The following is a 19658-nucleotide window of genomic DNA, read 5'->3' as shown; positions in this document are numbered from 1 at the left end:
AAGACGGGGCGGTCCGATCCATCTTGGATCTCAAGCTGCTCAACAAGAGAGTTCGTCAGAAGTTCCTGCGTTTTGCGGTTCGCCAGGAACATTACCAGTTCGTCGCGCTGCCCTTCGGTCTCGCCACCGCTCCCAGAGTCTTCACGAAGATCGTGGCTGCGTTGATGGCCTTGTTGAGGATCAGAGGTCTCGTTCTTTTTCTGTACCTCGCCGATATTCTGATCAAAGCTCCCTCTTTCCAGCAGGCGCGCCTAAGTTTGACGATCGTCCTGGACACTCTTTCCGATTTCGGGTGGATCATCAACAGGAAAAAGTCCTGTCTGGTCCCTACTCAACGTCTTGTGTTTCTGGGCCTACTGTTCGACACTCGTCGGTCAAGGGTCTTTCTCCCACAAGAGAAGATTCTCTTCCTGCAGCAGGCTGTGCGATCGCTGCAGACCCCATGATTTCCGTCCCTCCGAACAGCTATGAGGGTCCTGGGAAAAATGGTGGCGGCGATAGAGGCAGTTCCCTTTGCCCAATTTCACGCCAGACCTATCCAACATGCCATTCTGTCGAGGTGGAACAGGTCGGCTCTGTCCTTGGATCGCCCTGTTCGTCTTTCATGCCGGATCAAGCGGTCACTCAACTGGTGGTTGACGTCACCTCTCATCCTCTTGGGGCGGTCTTTTCTTCCTGTTCATTGGCAGATTGTAACAACGGATGCCAGCCTCCTCGGCTGGGGTGCAGTGTTCCGCAATCACACTGTTCAGGGTCGTTGGTCGACTCAAGAATCTGCTCTGCCGATCAACGTTCTAGAGATACGAGCGATCCATCTGGCTCTCGTCCACTGGGACAGACTCCTCGGGGGCCTGCCTGTCCGGATTCAGACAGACAACGCCAAAGCGGTAGCATATGTCAACCGCCAAGGAGGGACATGGAGTGCCTCAGCCCTGGCAGAAGTGTCCAAGATCCTTCAGTGGGCAGAGATTTCGATTCCGACAATCTCCGCGGTACACATTCCCGGCGTAGACAACTGGGCCGCCGACTTTCTCAGCCGCGAGGGTCTCGCGGCAGGAGAGTGGTCCCTACACCCGGAGGTATTTCTTCAGGTCTGCAGTCGTTGGGGAACCCCGGACGTAGATCTGCTAGCTTCTCGCCTCAACAGGAAGGTCCCACAGTTTGTATCCAGAGCTCGAGATCCTCTCGCAGTGGGCGCCGACGCTCTGGCCATTCCTTGGTCACAGTTCGAGCTCCCCTACCTGTTTCCTCCCCTGCCTCTTCTTCCCATGCTGTTGAAGATCAAAGCAGAAGGAATTCCAGTCATTCTCATCGCCCCGAATTGGCCCAGAAGGTCTTGGTTCGCGGACATTGTCAACCTTCTCGCGGACGCCCCCTGGAAGCTTCCAGACAGGGCAGATCTGCTGTCTCAAGGTCCGATTTGCCACCCCAATTCTCGGCCGTTCAATTTAACGGCGTGGCTGTTGAGACCGAGGTTTTGAAAAGGGCAGGATTCTCCGGTCGAGTAATTCATTCCATGATCCGAGCCAGGAAGCCATCATCTTCCAAAATTTACTACCGTACTTGGAAGGCCTATTTCACTTGGTGTGAGGCCAATAACATCGCGCCTATGTGCTTTTCGCTCCCTTCCGTTCTGGCGTTTCTTCAGGCAGGGCTGGATGCGGGGCTTGCTCTCTGTTCCTTGAAGGGTCAAGTTTCGGCACTCTCCATTTTATTTCAGAAGACTTTGGCCTCCCGCCCTCAGGTCAAAACCTTTCTTCAGGGCGTGGCTCACACGGCCCCTCCGTATCGAGCGCCCGTAGATCCATGGGATCTTAATCTGGTTCTTGAGGTTCTGCAAGGTTCTCCCTTTGAACCTCTCAGAGAAGTCTCCCTTTCCCTTCTCTCCTGGAAGGTAGCCTTTCTGGTGGCCATCACCTCCATCCGGCGCGTGTCGGAATTGTCGGCTCTTTCTTGCCGCTCTCCTTTCCTGGTACTTCACCAGGACAAGGTAGTTCTGCGGCCTCCGCCCTCTTTTCTTCCGAAGGTGGTGTCCTCCTTTCACCTCAATGAGGATATTGTTCTGCCGTCCTTCTGTCCGAGTCCAACTCGCCCTCGGGAGCGGTCCCTGAACAAGCTGGATCTGGTCAGGGCAATGAGTCTATCTGTCTAGGACGTCTTCCTTTCGAAAAACAGACTCTCTTTTCGTCATTCCAGATGGGGCGCGGAAAGGTCACCCGGCTTCCAAAGCTACTATTGCTCGCTGGATCAGATCGGCAATTTTGGAGGCCTACCGGGTTAAGCATCGAGTGGCCCCTCCAGGGATCAGAGCGCACTTTACCCGGGCAGTGGGTGCTTCCTGGGCGGTACGCCACAGAGCCTCCTCGCTGCAGCTTTGCAAAGCTGCAACCTGGTCTTCGGTTCACACGTTTGTGAAATTCTACAGGGTCCACACCTACGCTTCGGCGGACGCCAGCCTAGGTAGAAGGATTCTGCAGGCAGCAGTGGTGAGTCCACTGGCCTGATGGAAGTTTGTTTCCCACCCCAGGGACTGCTTTGGGACGTCCCATGGTCTCTGTGTCCCCCAATAAGGCGAACGAGAAAACAGGATTTTTGGGTTGCTTACCGTAAAATCTGTTTCTCGGAGCCTTCATTGGGGGACACAGCACCCTCCCATGTTCTACAACTCCTGTTCTTACTTTGGTTGATTGGTTACAGTTGAGTTGTTTGTTCTGTTTTCAATCTATTCTGTTTCTTCTCCTACTGCTTTCTCACTAACTGAGGAATTCCCTGCCGGTCGGTGGGGTGTATACTGCGGAGGAGGAGCTAACCTTTTTTTGTGCATAGTGTCAGCCTCCTAGTGGCAGCACAGCATACACCCATGGTCTCTGTGTCCCCCAATGAAGGCTCCGAGAAACAGATTTTACGGTAAGCAACCCAAAAATCCTGTTTTTATCCATATCGTTCCTTCTTGTGCTTATGCGGCAGTACCGTACCCCCCCCCCCCACATTAAGAGTGTCTTGGGGTGGCCAGGCGGACGGTCCTTTGCCACCTAACCCCAGACCAGTCATCCACTGTAGCAAGATGGTGCCTAGGAGGAAGACTGACCATTTCCAGTGTCCCCTACAGACTCCTGGACGCCTGAAGACTGTATTCCATACTGTAAAGAAGGAGTCGGGTGTGCATCAGGACAGGTACCTCTCCTTCCCCAGGTTATCACAGCAAAAGAAGGAGGAAAAATAAAAAAGGTAAATAGGGGGGCTCCTAGCCTAATCCACTTCCTGGCTCCAGGTCTCTATCTCCTCCATATCGCACGGCACTCTTCTTTGGCAGGGCTCACCTCCTTTCCGTGGCGCAGACAGCTCTCCTCGGCCCTCCCAATCTACTGGTTCCCTCTCCCAGCCAAATGCTGAAATCGCTTCCCCGGTGCCTACTTTTCAAATTTCTGTCTGGGCGCGATTCCCATGCTCTCTAATCCCGGACTCCATATCTTTTCCCCTGCTTGGTGCCATTTACTGCATGTCGTCGACCACTCCACACTTCCGCCATCCAGGATTGCCTCGACATCTCAATCCTCGTCACAGCACTAAGTCTGTCACCGACCTAACCAATTTATTGAGTGTCTGCCCAGTCCAGGAACAAACCCTGGTACTCGGAACATTCCCCGGGATAAATCGGTATCCACCACATATTCTGTCCGTCATAACACATAGCTCGTGAGATCCAGGAAGCGGTTTCATTCACCCTCCTCTGGGTCCCCTCACCTTCAACATTCCCCAGCTGGCCTCTATCTCACGCTCATCCTCCCCTGGATCTCGTGAAGCTCCAGGTTCTGAACTTTACTCTGAGTCGGACCTTGATTCCGAACAAGCATTCAAGTTTTGGGACATGATGGACAGTCTGATTCTTGCCATAAATCAGACACTTAACGTCAAGGGTCGGTATCCCCTTCCCACAAAGCCAACAGTCTCTTCACCCAAGAAGAAGTTTCACCTTCTTTTCTCCTACCATATGGGGTTTTCTAGATACACCGGGGTGTCGGCAGGCGCCCCAGTCCACTAGCTGAAACCGCATGGACCAGGGATCAACCCACCTAATGCCTGCTCTTCCGATAATGTGGGCATAACGCTACTCAGACAGCACAGGGTGAGGGTAAAGCAGTGCTTTATTGAACCACAAAACAGGCAGATAACACACAGAACAGTCCCAGCAAAATACTCCAAGATAGTGCACATTAGAGTCTCACCCTTCCGCTGACTCGCCGGGACAATGGCAGCTGTTGCTTCGGAACTCCCAGGGTCAACTATCCCTACTGTGGCACACACACAGAAAGGATGTAACGACAAGCTTAGGAACATGACAGTTCATTGAGGTACAAGGCCAGTTGACCCGAGGGTCACAACCTAACTTCTCCGAACATCTGCATGGAGCCAGGCGACCGGCGGGTCCCAATCCTGCTTTCCCAAATGTATCCATGGTTCAGCGATGGTCAATGGAGCACAATCTATAGTCTTCAAACTGGGGCCGAGGTCCCTTAGGTTGTTAAGTGTAGAGTGATAGATTTGTGTCCCTCGTGATGGAGCATGGTGTATTGGCAGCCATTCTGTAGGGTCCCCTGGATGTTTGGATGTCTTGGCTGAATCTCTGGCTGTCTCTCTCTCAACACAGGACGATCCTACTTTTTATAGGTTGCAACTTTTCATTTGGGCATTCCGCCACAGGCTTTGGGGAACGTGGTAGGGGGCCATCCTTCACAGCTGGAGTGTTCAAACAACATGCGTAGATAGTTCTTCATATTGCAGAACACCAATGGGTCATCAACATATTAACAAACATTCAAACATTGTGCTATTATTTCCCAAAGATACTAGAACAATGCTAGGACTGCAATACAAGGACAGATGCAATAGCTAATCTGCAGCCAGTCAACAAATGGCAGCCATTGAACATTAAATCAATTACAATGAGGGTCAACAGTCATTCTCACATGAATTCTAGCTAATGTCCCTGGGCCTACTGAAATAATAGTCTTGGTAAATAAGATACAATGCTGTGTCTTCACAGGCTTGATTACATTTTTCCCAGGAGTGGGAGCACCTAGTTAAATGCTTTCAGCAGGAGACTAATAATATGTTGTATCCCTCCTGAGCTGCTCAAACCCTTGGCTGAATCTCCCGTCGTGGATCCTCTAGTTTCCCGACTGTCCTCAAATACGATCCTTCCTCCTTTCGGACAGTGCCTCTCTCAAGGACCCTTCAGGCAGACACATCGAATTGTTAGCAAAGTCTGCCTTCAAGGCTTCAAGAACATCGTTCTACCCCGCCTCCACATGGGTCTCCAAGTCAGTCTGCACCTGGGCTTCTTCGTCAAGGCATCCTTTCCAGGGATCGTGTCAAGCAGATTGCCCATGCGGGGAAATACCTTCTCATTGCGTTTCTTAACACCACAGAGTGCTCGGTGCTAGTTTCCAGCAACATTGTGGCCATTCAGAGTCCTGTATTTCAAGGCCTGAAATGCAGACACGGCCTCCAAAAAATGCTTCTCCAGTCTCCCCTTCCATTGTCTACGGCTGTTATGAACCAGACTGGACCAAATACTCTTAGATGTCACAGGAGGGAAGAGTACCTCACTTCCCCAACAGAGACCAAAATGTCCACCAGCCAGAAAACGCACCCTGCTGTTTCGCTCCTTTCGCCAATTTTCCTCTAGGACTTCTAACAGCCGAGACTGCTTCCTGGCACAGCGGGATAAGAAGAGACCCTCCTGGCGGCCCTGCAGCCATCAAAGCAAGACCTCCTGATCCAGTTCAAACAGATTTTCCTCCTCGTGACGGCTTGTCCCCACCTGGGGACCCTCCCAGGGTGGGCGGCCATCTTCTCCTATGCAAGGACGCGTTGCTTCTAATGTCGACGATGCCTGTGTCCGAGAGGTCGTCTCCTCCAATTATAAAAAAAGAGTTCTCTCCCCCCACTATCCCTTCTTTGAGTCCCCGCCCCAAAGGATCCCTCTCAAGCCTTCTTTTACTCTGTCACCTCATTGGGGGACACAAAACTATGGGTGTTATGCTGCTGTCCACTAGGAGGCGACACTATGCATAATCTGAAAAAGATTAACTATGGCTCCTCCTCTGCAGTATACACACCTGGACGGCGTCAGCCTTCTCCAGTTTTTGCTTAGTGTCGCATAGGAGGCACACCTAAAGATTTTTTCCTTTTTTTTATTTTTTTCCGTTTTTTTTCCTGACGGACTAGAGATGAAGAAAAGTGGGTCTCCTGCGAGACCCCCAGCATGGCTCCTTCCTCAGCCCCTATTATAGGGTGCCCGGTTGAAGTTGAGGTTGCTATTCCCCATGTCGCTCCTTCCCCAGTCCCTCGGGTACTGGTTCGAAGTCGAGACCCCCCCCTCCTTCCCCAATTCCCTTGGGTTCTGAGTTGAGGTCGAGGCAAGGATGAAGCCCCCTGATGGTGACAGCAGCACCCTCCATAATCCCCCTCTGGGGGCATTAGGTTGAAAGCTCTCAGGTAGGGGCCTGTACAAGGCAGCATTCTGCGGCTCCAAAGCCAGGGACCTCCAGCCCAGCTGCGGGCTCCTGTAGGGGCTGGGGGAGAGCGCACGCAGGCATAGCACACACAGACACAGGGCTCCTGTGCCCCTGTCTCTGCGGCAGCGCCAGCTCCATAGCCCTTCAGGGGGACCCCTCACAGGGCCCCGCTCCTGTTACTAGCCCCACCACTATCCTGCCTTTAGATCCGGGGGGTCTGATTCAGATCCGACCCCCTCCCAGACATCCGCGCCGGCCTGGAACCCTTCTGGGCATCAGACTTCAAATTTAGACAGTGGCTTCGGCCTAGCTGAAGCCTCCTCCCCGCCCCTCGGATGACAAATGACACCTTACAGTGTCATAGAAGGGGCGGATCGAGACAGGGCGCGTTTTTACATAGCTCTGCGCACCTTTTTCAGCTCTGCGCCCACTTCCTCTTCCTCCTCGTCCTCTCAGCGGCCATTTCTGGGTCAGAATTGCTGCAGGAGAAGGCATTGTGACATCAGCAGCACGTCAGCCAGTCTCCGGGGGGCACAGGACTATGAATCTACGGCGCTGGACCTAGGGTCACACTGGTGGGGTAAGATCACAGCTGGGTTTTCTTACTCGGCTGTGAATCCATATTCCCTATAAGGCTCCCCTATAGATTTCCTCTTCATAGCCACCCCTGTAGGGCCCTCTGCATAGCCAGCCCTTCTGCACTCGGTGCACTATGCTGGGCTCAAGGTACAAGAGAACCAGGCAGGACTGCTTTTATGCATTCTGCACAGCCTGCAAAACCACTCTCCCCAGTGGCAGCACGTACCCGCACTGCCGGGATTGTATCCAAAATACTGGGTCAGAACCCCAAGAGGCTCCTACCAATGCTTCAGTGTCTGCTACCATGCCGGATAGGCTACTCAAATGTCGCAGTCTATGACGCAGTCCATAGATAACCTGACCTCCACATTACTCCAGGCTCAGCAGGGTCATGTCTCGGCTATGAGCGTTACCCAGCAAAGGGACAGCTCCACTCAGAAACAGGCCGTTTCTGGCTCTCCCAGACGTAAGCGGACCCACAGGTCGCGTTCATCTGCGTCATCCCATAGCACACGGTCATCCCCCTCTAGGGAGACACACCATAGTTCCAGGTCACCTAGACCGTCCCCTACTAGGGACAGACAAAGCAGATCTCCACAACGATCCCCGACCACAGGAGACCTCCGCCCCAGTTCGCCCACCAGGGAACGCCTCAGCGATACGCAGGATTCGGAAGGCATCTGTGACTCCGACTCAGACAACGAAATGGAGAGGTCTCTGGTCCCCGGTACCCCTAGCAATGCAGCGCTAGTTGAGGGCATTATCTCTTCCATCCATCGGGTGCTGGACATTTCTGATCCACCCCCGGAAGCCCCAGAACACAAGATTTGCTTTGAAGGTGTTCTGAAACCGCCTAAGGTCTTCTCTAATCACCCGGAATTTCAGGCGATACTTACTAAGCAGACAAGGAATGGACTCTGGGGAGTGGTCTCTCCATCCCGAAATTTTTCACCAGATCTGCCGTCGCTGGGGGACCCCGGACGTGGACCAAATGGCATTCCATCTCAATACTAAGGTCTCCAACTTCATGGCCAGAACACGCGATCCGCGGTCACTCGGAGCAGATGCCCTGGTTCAGGACTGGACCTAGTTCCAGCTTCTGTACATTTTTCCACCCCTACCTCTGATCTCCAGAGTCATGAGGAAGATCAAACAAGAGGGAGTTCCAACCATCCTGATCACGCCAGACTGGCCCAAACGTACATGGTACGCCGACATTGTACAACTTACAGCAGACGCCCCCTGGCGTCTCCCCGACTGTCCCGATCTTCTGTCACAAGGCCCGTTCTACCACCAGAACTCAGGGGCTCTCAATATCATGGCGTGGCCCTTGAGACCTGGGTTCTAACCCAGGCAGGGCTCTTACCGGACGTCATTACGACCATGATCAGGACACGGAAGCCTGCCTCCGCCAAGATTTATTACCGTACCTGGAGAGCTTTCTTTACCTGGTGCAAATCTCACGGGCCAGATTCCGCTCCCTTATTCCCTCCCAAAGGTACTTGGTTTTCTTCAATCGGGCCTGGACGCCAGGCTATCCCTAGGCTCGCTTAAGAGCCAGGTGTCAGCGCTCTCAGTGCTTTTCCAGAGGCGCATTGCTAACAAGCCGCAAGTAAGGACTTTTCTCCAGGGAGTTTCCCGATTAGTTCTCCCCTACAAACGTCCACTGGAAACGTGGGACCTCAACCTGGTCCTGACAGCATTGCAGGCACCACCTTTCGAACCCTTTAAGGAAGTCCCACTCCGCATTCTATCACAGAAGGTGGTTTTTCTGGTAGCAATCACCTCGCTACGCAGGGTGTCTGAATTGTCAGCACTCTCCTGCAGACTGCCCTTCCTAGCCTTTCACCAGGACAAGGTGGTTCTCCGTACAGTCCCATCCTTCCTTCCGAAGGTTGTGTCCAACTTCCACCTCAATGAGGATATTTCACTGCCATCCCTTTGCCCAATTTCGGTTCATAGAGTGGAGAAGGCTCTGCATACGCTTGACCTCGTCAGGGCATTGCGTATATACGTGTCTTGGACTGCGCCCTTCCGGAAGTCTGATTCCCTTTTTCTTCTTCCGGAAAGCGTTCGCAAGGGTCTGCCGGCTTCCAAAGCTACCCTTGCCAGGTGGATCAAGTCCACCATACAAGAGGCTTACCGCCTTAACAATTCTCCTCTTCCGGCCGGTATCACGGCACACTCTACGCGGGCGGTAGGGGCCTCCTGGGCGCTTCGGCACAACAGGTGTGTAAGGCGGCCACTTGGACTAGCCTACACACGTTTATGAAACACTACAGAGTTCATACCCAGTCCTCAGCGGACGCGAGCCTGGGTAGACGGGTTCTGCAAGCGGCGGTGCCCCTAGTTTAGGGACCTGTCAGCACAGTATTCGTCCATTGCTTCCCACCCAGGGACTGCTTTGGGACGTCCCATGGTTCTGTGTCCCCCAATGAGGCGACAGAGTAAAGGAGATTTTTGTGTACTCACTGTAAAATCTCTTTCTCTTAGCCTCTAATTGGGGGACACAGCTCCTACCCTGTTGCCCTTACGGGCCGTTGTTATGGTTGAGTTCTCATATTGTTCTTTGAGCTCGTACATAGTGGCCTTCTTACAGGCATGGTTATGTTGTTTCTCTTATGTTCCTCCTAATGCTTTTGCACAAAACTGGAGAAGGCTTACGCCGTCCAGGGGTGTATACTGCAGAGGAGGAGCCATAGTTAATCTTTTTCAGATTATGCATAGTGTCGCCTCCTAGTGGACAGCAGCATAACACCCATGGTTCTGTGACTCACAATTAGAGGCTAAGAGAGAGAGATTTTACGGTGAGTACACAGAGATCTTTTTTTTTTTTTTTTTTTTTTTCCCAGGCAATTTCCTCTCTCTTTAATTCAGGTTTCATCCCCATTCCCTTTTGTGGAACGTGTCTCTGGTTTCTACTCAAACCTTTTTGTGGTTCCAAAAAAGGATGGTTCTGTTCTTCCTTTATTAGACCTCAAACTCCAACACAAGCAAGTGAGGCTCTGCTGCTTCAGGATGGAATCCCTCCACTCGGTAATTGCCTCCATTGAGTTCACGGAATTCCTCTGTTCAGTGGACATCCACGACGCTTAGCTTCATATTCCAGTTTGTGCATCTCGCCAAAAATTCCTCCGCTTCGCAGTTCAGGCTTCTCACTTTCAATTTACGGCGCTTGCTTTCGGTCTAGAGTCTGCTTCCTGAGTCTTCACAAATGTCATGGCCGCTGTCATAGCTCTTCTATGCCCCAAAGGAATTCTAGTTATCCCCTTCCTGGGCTATCTGCTGATCATTGCCCCTTCATATTGGAACTGCTGTAAGAGTCTTCATCTGATTTTCAACACGCTCTCTTGCCTAGGCTGGATCATCAATGTGGCAAAGTCGTCTTTGTTTCCAGCGTCTAGCTTTCCCCTGGATGCTCTTCGATACTGCACACGTCAGAGTTCTTCTTCCCAAAGAAAAAGTCTCCTCCCTCCTTCGCTGTATTCATTCTCTCAGATGCCCATTGCCCTGTCCGTTTCAGACCTGCATGAGTATTTTAGGTAAGATTGTAGCTGCCATTGAAGCAGTACCCTTCTCACAGTTTCACACTCGCTCCCTTAAACTGATGTCTCTGTTATGTTGGGACAAAAGATGTAATTACTGGACTGTCCTCTTTCCTCGACAAGTAAGACAGTCGCTGGCCAGATGACACCTCTCTCCCGTCGTTCGCTGAGGGAGACCCTTACTCCCGCTACACTGACAGATCGTGACAATGGACTCCAGCCTGCTTGGTTTGGAAGCTGTCTTTCAACACTTCACTGTCATTGGAAACCTCGGGATTCCTTACTCCTCATCAACATTTTGGAACTCGGCGCTGTCTAACTCGCTTCCATGCACTTTCAGGTCCTTCTACCAGACTGACCTATGCACAGCCAGTCCAACAATGCCACATCTGTGGTATACATCAATCACCAGGGCAGAACCTGAAGCACAGCACTCATTTCAGAAGTCTCTAGAATGCTGGCCTGTGCCAAAAAGAGTGTGCCTGCGATCTCAGCATTTCACATTCCCAGAGTGGACAACTGGGCCGCTGACTTTCTCAGTCGTCAGGCCCTTTCCTCATGCAAGTGGTCTTTGAACCGTCAGTGTTCAGGCAGATCTGTCAATGGTGGTGTTAGGAGTCAGATTTCTGCCCTTACTATGCAGAAATCTAGACCCTCACACTCCGGAAGTCTCCTGCTCATTGTCTACTGCAGAAGATATTGTAGAGCAGATTGCCTTGCAGCAACTCTCTCCGGAGGCTAAGTCCTTCTTTCCGTCTTCTGAGCATGCTTGTGAAACGAGCTCTCATTGGTGTTTGGGAGTCAGGCGCTCAGGTCCTGCTCCTAATCCCATTGGTTCAGCTCAGAGTTCTGGAGACTTCCGGAAGGTCCCATTTGCTATAAAAAGTGCGCATGGCTGTTCCGCCATGCGCTAGTATAGTCATACTTGCTGCTGTGTGTATGTTGATGGATGCATGATCTGGTGAATGACTCATTTGAAACCCCATTCCTATGATATTACGATTGTGTGAGGGAATGAGTTATAGCCAGTATTAGCGCCAGCGCGCCATTGCTCCACAAGCACACCTGCTAGTGTCTACATCGCGCCTGCTTTTACTGCGGTGTTACCCTGCGGCATTCTCCACGCCGTGCTGCTGTAGCAGCTTTAGTGTGCGTTCGCAACGCTGTTCACACAAGTATTTACGGAGGTCTAGACGGATGTAGTGCCGTCATTTATAACTACTCCGGTGACTACTTACCGCTTGTGTGCCGCTGAGTCCCTGTGTCTAACAGGCTCAGCGTTGTTACATTTATCATTTGTAATAGCAGCTCTGTGAATTCAACAGAGATTGCTTAAGTGCACCTGGGTGATATCTAACACTGCACACTACCGCCAGATTGCTCTGCCTTCACCTAGCAGCGGTTTTAACATCTACTGCACGGTGGACCCCGAGTGGCGAACGCACTTTATTAATATTTTTTTGTTTAGTGCCTTCCGCCACTCCTAACAGGTGGGAAAGCATATAGACAACAGCGTATATAGAACAATAAAAATACAATGCTTTATTGAAGGTGTTAAAAACATAGTAAACAAAACATTAAAAGATGTGCCAATAGTGTATGATGATGAGCCAAAAGAAATTAAATGGCACCACCATATGGCAGGCAAGATCCAAATATAGTAGTAAGAAACACTGTAGTCCAGATCACCAGGAAGTAAGTAGCAAAATGCAAAAAACACAGTTAATATCCAAAACGAATGTATAAACACTCCTGTATACCATATATTCAAATGCTCAGAATAATTGTGGTGCCTATAGTATGCAACGGTATAATAAGCATAAATAGTGAAGCTAAGCTGTCCTACATACCAAATAATGACCTAAATAAACATATCGTACCAGAAACTATGGTACCACTTCGTCATGGGAGGTCAAAAAGAGTGTGCCTGCGATGATCAGTTCACATTCCCGGAGTGGACAACTGGGTTGCTGACTTCCTAAGTCGTCAGGCCCTTTCCTTAGGCAAATGGTCTTTAAACTTGTCGGTGTTCAGGCAGATCTGTCAATGGTGGGGCACACCTGATGTCGACCTAATGGCATCCATGATGAATAACAAGGTTCTTCGGTTTGTGTCCAAATCTTGCGATCCCTTCGCGATTAATCCGATGCTTTTGTTCTCTTCGTGGTCGCAGTTTCACCTTCCAAAACTCTTTCCACCTCTGCCACTGATGTTCAAGCCCATCAAGAAAATCAAGGTGGAAGGAGTGCCAGTCATCCTTATGGCTGTCAACAGGCCCAGAAGAGCGTGGTACTCAGAGGATGTCAATCTCATTGCAGACGTCCCGTGGAACTTCTGGATCGTCCATACCTATTTTCCCAGAGTTCCCTCTTCCGTCAGAATTCAAAATCTCTCAGTTTAATGACATGACTGTTGAAACTGCAGTCCGGAAAGATGCAGGCTTCTCTGACCAGATTTTCCAAACCATGATCAAAGTGAGACATACCATGTCCTGCCAAGTCTACCTTCTTTCTTTTGAAGTGTGTTTTTTTTTTTTTTTTTCTTCGCTCTTGCGAGGCCAACCATGTGGCCCTTATGTCCTTCTCGATCCCCTCCCTTTTGGCTTTTCTCCAGTCAGGTTTGAAGTCTGGACTATCACTCGGCCCTCTTGAGGGCCAAGTCTCTGCCCTTTCAGTTCTATTTCAGAGGAATCTAGCTTTCAGCTCTCAAGTCAGGACTTTCTACATGCAGTTGTTCAATTTGCTTCTAAACGCACTTCAGGGGTGCCCCTTCAAATCTCTTTGCGATGTCTTTGTCCTGGCTCTCCTGGAAAGTTGGAGTCCAGCTCAACAGGATTGGATTTTCCTTTTTATTTTTATTTTTCAAAAGAAATTATAGTGCATACAAAAGAAAAATGTACAAGGTCAACATGACCCAGTCAACTCGTTTTGACTGCACTAAGCTTGTCATGAGTAAGACTGCTTAGGGCAGTTGAAATGTGTCGACTGGGTCATGTCGACCATGTACATTTTTCTTTTGTATACGCTATATAATTTCTTTTGAAAAAGAAAAGGAAAATCCAGTCCTGTTGAGCCGGACTCCAATTTTTTTTTCTATTATTCTTGATGTGAGGCCAGAGCGAGGCCGGTGGATGAGTATAGAGCAACTGGGTGAGCTGGAATTAAGTTTTTATATCTCCTGGGAAGTTGCCTTTCCTAGTGGTAATCTCCTCCATCAGGCGCGTCTTGGAGCTGGCGGCCCTTTCACCAAGATAGGCGGTGCTTTGTCCTGTTTCTTATTTTTCTTCTGAAAGTGGTTTCCACCTTAACAAGGACACCGTTCTCCCATCTTGTTTTTCCTCCTCGTGAGCAGTCTTTTTCCGCAAGTTGGATTTCATCAGAGCATGTCTGTCTTTCCAGAACGTCATCCTTCTGACACTCCAACTCTTTTTGATTACTGCGAGTCATCACAGAGGTCTTCCGGCCTCCAAGGCCACAAACTCCTGCCGGACTTTGGCTACCATCCTAGAAAGTTAATTGAGCACAAAATAATCTTCCCCTACCCGGGGTCAAGGCTCACTCCACACGTGCAGTGTGGGCTTCCTGTGCTGTTCGTCATCCAGCCTCTGCATTGCAGCTCTGCAAGGCTGCTACATGGTCCTCTGCACACACCTTCTCGAAGGTCTAAAGAGTGCATACCTATGCCTTGGCTGATGTGAGCCTAGATAGGAAGGCTCTGCTAGTGGTAGTTACCTGTTTTGGGTGTTCGTCCGTTCTCTTTTTTCCACCCTTGGGACTAATTTACGATGTCCCTTGGTCTTGTGTGTCCCACAATGAAGTAGTAGGGAAAAAAGGATTTTGGTTACCATAAAATTCCTTTCTCAGAGCCTTCATTGTTGCTTCTCCTACTGCTTTCTTGCTAACTGATTATGTTTGTGCCAATTGGTGGGTGTACATTGCTGAGGAGGCGCTGATTCTTTGCCTAGTGTCGGCCTCCTAGTGGCAGCAGCATATACCCATGGTTTCCAGTGTCCTCCAATGAAGACACTGAGAGAGAGATTTTATGGTAAGTACCCAAAATCCTCATTTTTTGCCCCTTTTAAAAATAAATAGAAAGCTATACTGTAAAAGCTGTAATTGCTATTTTTCAGTCTCCACTACTCCCTTACAACATTTTAGTTTGTTTTTTTTGTTTGCTTGTTTTCTATGTACCCAAAATTGGTATCAACGAATACTTTTCTAGTATTTTTTCCATCACCGGAATAACCTGGATATCAACACTATGATTAACGAGGCTTATCATGTTATGGACGCCACTCCGGCTGAAATTCACCCACATCAGTTACTAAGCGAATTTGTGCCTCTTACTAAAGGACAGTATCCTATATTCAACAAGTACCCCAAATTTATCGTGGATTATCAGAGTCAAGAGAGGGAGAGGATCCGACAGGAGGAGCTGGAGTACCTACGAGAGAGGTAAGAGAGCCGGAACAATCGCTGATCTTATGCACACAAATATATAGCTTGCTCAGATTTGGAGACTGATACATGGTTTCACGAGAAATGGAAGCTGCACAAAGGCCAGTGCTGCCTCCTCTTATCCCTCTTTCTGCAGGGTAGTATAATATCAGTACTTACTGCCTTTACTGAGCATGTATTCTTTCCTTTCCATTTATCATTTTGTTGATTGCTGGGGGTCACACGCAATTAGTCCATGAGCCGGGCCAGATATCGGTACTACCCGGAGTGACTAATTCTCTTTGGTGTTTTTAGGTAGATGCATGTCTGTAGTTTATGTTTTGATATGATAGCCCTTGCACATCAGTAGCTTAACCCCTTCAGGCCTATTTGTAACCAAATGCCTAGGCCATTTTTTGTAAATCTGACCTGTCACTTCATGCGGTAATAACTTTGGGACGCTATCACCTACCCACCCCATTCTGAGACTGTTTTCTCGTGACATATTGTACTTCATGGTAGTGCTAATTGTGAGTCAATAGATTTTACCTTTCTGCATAAAAAATTACAAAATACACGAAAATTTGGGAAAAATTCGCTATTTTTGAACTTTGAAATTCTCTACTTTTTACAAAAATGCTGATACCCCCCCATAACAGTTATTAGTTTACATTCTCCACATGTCTACTTCACATTGGCATCATTTTGGAAATTAAATTTTATATTTTTCGGATGTGATAAGGCTCATAGTTTTATACGCAATTTTTAAAGTTTACGACTAAATTTCCAAAACCCATTTTTCCAAGGACCAAGTCAGTTCGGACGTCACTTTATGGGTCTTGTATAACAGAACCCACCCATACATTACCCCATTTTGCAAACTACACCGCTCAAGGTGTCCAAAACGGATTTTCAAAACTTTGTTAACCCCTTAGGTGTTGCACAGGAATTCAAGCAAAATGACAGTGAAATAGCAAAATTTCAATTTTTTGGCAGATATTCCATTGTAATCCAATTTTACCTGCAACCCAGCAAGGGTTAACAGCAAACCCAAACCCAAAATTGGTTACCCCAATTCCGCAGTTTATAGAAACACCCCACATGTACACGTAAACTAAATTATGGGCGCGCAAGAGGGCTCAGCACAGAAGGAGAGCTAGGCGGTTTTTGGGATAATAGATTACACTGGAAGAAATCCAGTGGGCTATGTCGTATTGGAGAGACCCTGAGGTACCCCCAGAGTGGAAACCCCCAAAAGATTACCGCATTTTGGAAACTACACCCCCTAAGGAATGTTTTAGGGGGTATAGTAACCACTTTGACCCAGCAAGCGCTCCATTGGAGTTTCATGCACTTGGTTGAGGAAATTGAAAAGTACGTTTTTTACAGAAAAATGTCGCTTTAGGCCCACATTTTTCATTTTGAAAAGGGGGACCAGGAAAAAGTACACCCCACTTTTTATTCCCCATTGTCTCCCGAACACGGTAATACCACAAGTGTTGTCTAAAACCACAGTATTGGCGCACGGCAGGCTTCGTAAGCGAAGCTGCGGCAAAATTCACTGTAAGTAATCTATGGGGCCATGTCACATTTGGAGACACTCTGAGGTCCCGCACAGTGGAAACCCCAAAAAAGTGACCCCATTTTTGAAACTACACCCCCTAAGGAATGTTTTAGGAGGTACAGTAACCACTTTGCACCGGGAACCGGCTCCCGACCCGCGGCAATCGCCCGGCATATGATCCGGGTACGATTCGCCGTACCGCTACGGCGGCCGGCGCGAAGGGGTTAATGGTATTTTTCACCTTTTGAATAGATCCTACCTATATTTCCAAAAGATAATGATTAAAGGTCGATTTAGGGGAAATGCCAAAATGTCAATACAATGCATGTAGTATTTGTAACAAAATTTAATCCAAGTTATGTAAATACACACTGAACATGTCATGGGCTTGTCCATACTAATGGGTGTATATGTGTGTGTGTGTGTGTGTATGTATATGTGTGTGTGTGTGTGTATATATATATATATATATATATATATATATATATATATATATATATATATATATATATATATATATATATATATATATTAGTGTGTGTGTATGTATAATTATATAACGTTACTCCATAATATCTTCAACATCAGACTCTGAATCTGACTGTTGTTCTACTGGCTCGTCTTCAATACCCTTGTTCTGGCATGTCTGTAACCTGCACATGTCCGTGCACTTCAGGCCATTGCTGAGGCAAGTACACTGAGGAAGTTCGCATGACCGCACACACTTGCAGGACAGTAGCTGGATAATAGCTTCTGGTGCTGGTGACCCTCGCATCCACTTGACAACAAGCTTTCCGTCATTATCTATCATCCAACCGCAGTCTGTTGGGTTTGCAACAAATGGCTGGCTCTGCAGACTTCTCCAGATCGCAGCCTGGTAGTTTGCACGCAGTGCATGCATGAAAAGGCAGTCTTGGCAAGGAGGGAGTTGACTTGACTCTACCACTCCACGTTTGGCACAGAACAGCTGATACCGGAGCCTGTTTACCTCAGTTGTTTGGGTAGTTGGCAGGTACATGTGGCAGGTGATTTCCTGTAACTTCTCAAATAGTTGGGGAGACACTTCCCATGAACGACCAACTTCCTGAAAGGCATCCTGGTATGTCTTGTTCATCTTCAACTGCTTGAGTGTCGTCATCTTCCCACGGCCAGCGAATGCAGTGACTGTGTCACAGCCTGTAAATGCATGCATACCAATCAATGAATCACACACGCTGCCTCCCAATGTTCTGCTCAGATTGGTGATATCCAGGAATCTTGTCCGGTTCTGTGTACCACATTTCTGGAACAGGTGGGATGGGATTTTGTGGCACATGCCCAGACACCAGGACCATGACATCAGTATCCTCTGAAGTGATGATGACAGACTTGTAACCAGATTCTGCTGCATGAAGAGCATGGAGAAGGAGGCGTGTGTCTGCTTCTTCTTGACTTAAGGTCAGCAGCCTCTTCCCACTGTTCTTTGGTGATCTTAAAGCAGAGCTGCTCACATGTGACATACATCTCCTTCTCCTCAAGCTTCTCCCTGTGGTGTTTCGCCTTCCATTCTTCTACCAGAAACTTTATGAGACTTGCCTTGTTGGAGGAATTACTTAGTAGCTTTCTCCACTGCTGGATGTTGTGCCCATGTTGAATGTTCTTGAAATGGATCCCTGTGCCTTCATATCTGTTGACTCTTTCTGTATCTTTGATGGATGTCTCCTTGTAGACGTCAAAGACAATATCAATGCGCTTGCTCTTGGCACCCTCAGGGATAGCTCGACTCATTGCTGTGCCTGCTAGCTGGGCAAATGTTGCATCGTTTCCCTTCAGTTTCTGAACCAGGCTCATCCCATCAATGATGGTTGCAGAGGGCTCAGGGATCACCTCTGCAGGAGGAGCATTCCTCTCCAACTCCCTTGCTAGGGCAGCCTTGTTGGTCTTGCGGATAGACCCATCACCGTTGGCAAGTGCCCATGGCAATGGCCCCAGGGGATGAGTCAAGACATCACTCATTTGTAGCTTTCTGTTCTCAGCTACAAGTATCATCTGGCCAAATAGGTTCCTGTCAGCCTTCAAAATTACCTCCTTGCCAAGGCCTTGTCTGTGTGTCTTCATTCTGATGTTAGAGAACGTTTTAAGATTGTTCTTCGTCATCTTGTCATGAAACAGTGTAGTTGGCGTATCGGTACCCAAACGCTCATCCTTGAATATGTGATATGCATCCTCTCCTATACTGTATGCCCCTAGAAGGTCTTTGGCAACATCTGGTGGTGCTGCAGTCGCTGTTGATAAACTGATAAGTTCACCATTATGCTCTTTGTTGAAGGGGTTCAACCAACCAGTCTCCAGCAGTTCAACAAAAGATCGGACATCGGCTTCATCTCTTCTAATCCTGGACACCTGTAGGTCTGAATGACTGAAGTCAGTATATTGTTGGCCTACTAGGGCCCTCAGCTGCCTCAAGTACATGCTGCGGTACTCTGATGTCAGGTAGAATCTGGCGACAGCTCCAACTTTGAGGCTGAAGCCTTTTGTGCCCCCTGGTGTCTGGGTGTCTTTGTTGATTGTTTCTTCGATGGTCTGGTCCACAGGAATCCGTCCAAAAGGATTCTTGCTACCGATCTGGACCGAAAAGCCACCTTTCATGAAGTATTCATGGACCTCTGGGTGGTCTATGGGCAGCCGAGACATCGTAGCATAGTAATAGGTTAGGTATCGGGCATAGTTGACCTTGTCATAGGCAAAACACTACGGTATCATCTGTCGGATTGCTCCTAGGTGAAGCATCCAGTTGCCTTCTCTTGAAGCTCGAACTAGGGCCAGCATGGTCTCGACTATGTCCAAGTATGACATCCAGAATGCTGAGAGTTGTTCATTTCTGAAGGTCTCAAGATAAACTTGAAAGAGCTTCAGGGTAAGTGTGCAAGATTCATTATCCAAGAACTTTTCGAAGGATCCCTGCGACACACTGATGCGAAAGTTTGTGATGTTCTTCAGTGTTTCATCCAGATGGTGAAGGTCCCTTGCATGG

General features: G+C 48.8%; 1 protein-coding gene across 2 annotated transcripts in view; it reads left to right on the top strand.

Moving 5' to 3' along the window:
• TBC1D31 (TBC1 domain family member 31) overlaps positions 1-19658 on the top strand; it is a 77874-nt gene that overhangs the window by 33237 nt on the left and 24979 nt on the right. For both annotated transcript variants that reach the window (XM_073590297.1, XM_073590298.1), the window contains exon 15: positions 14867-15099. In XM_073590297.1, the coding sequence (XP_073446398.1) occupies positions 14867-15099 (233 nt within the window). The remainder of the gene's footprint in view (positions 1-14866; positions 15100-19658) is intronic.

This window comes from Dendrobates tinctorius, unplaced genomic scaffold (assembly GCF_039654945.1).
Source record: "Dendrobates tinctorius isolate UK_male_01 unplaced genomic scaffold, ASM3965494v1 ptg000116l, whole genome shotgun sequence".
Taxonomy (NCBI): domain Eukaryota; kingdom Metazoa; phylum Chordata; class Amphibia; order Anura; family Dendrobatidae; genus Dendrobates; species Dendrobates tinctorius.
The sequence above is the reverse complement of the archived record's forward strand: the minus strand, read 5'-3'. Positions and strand labels throughout refer to the sequence as shown.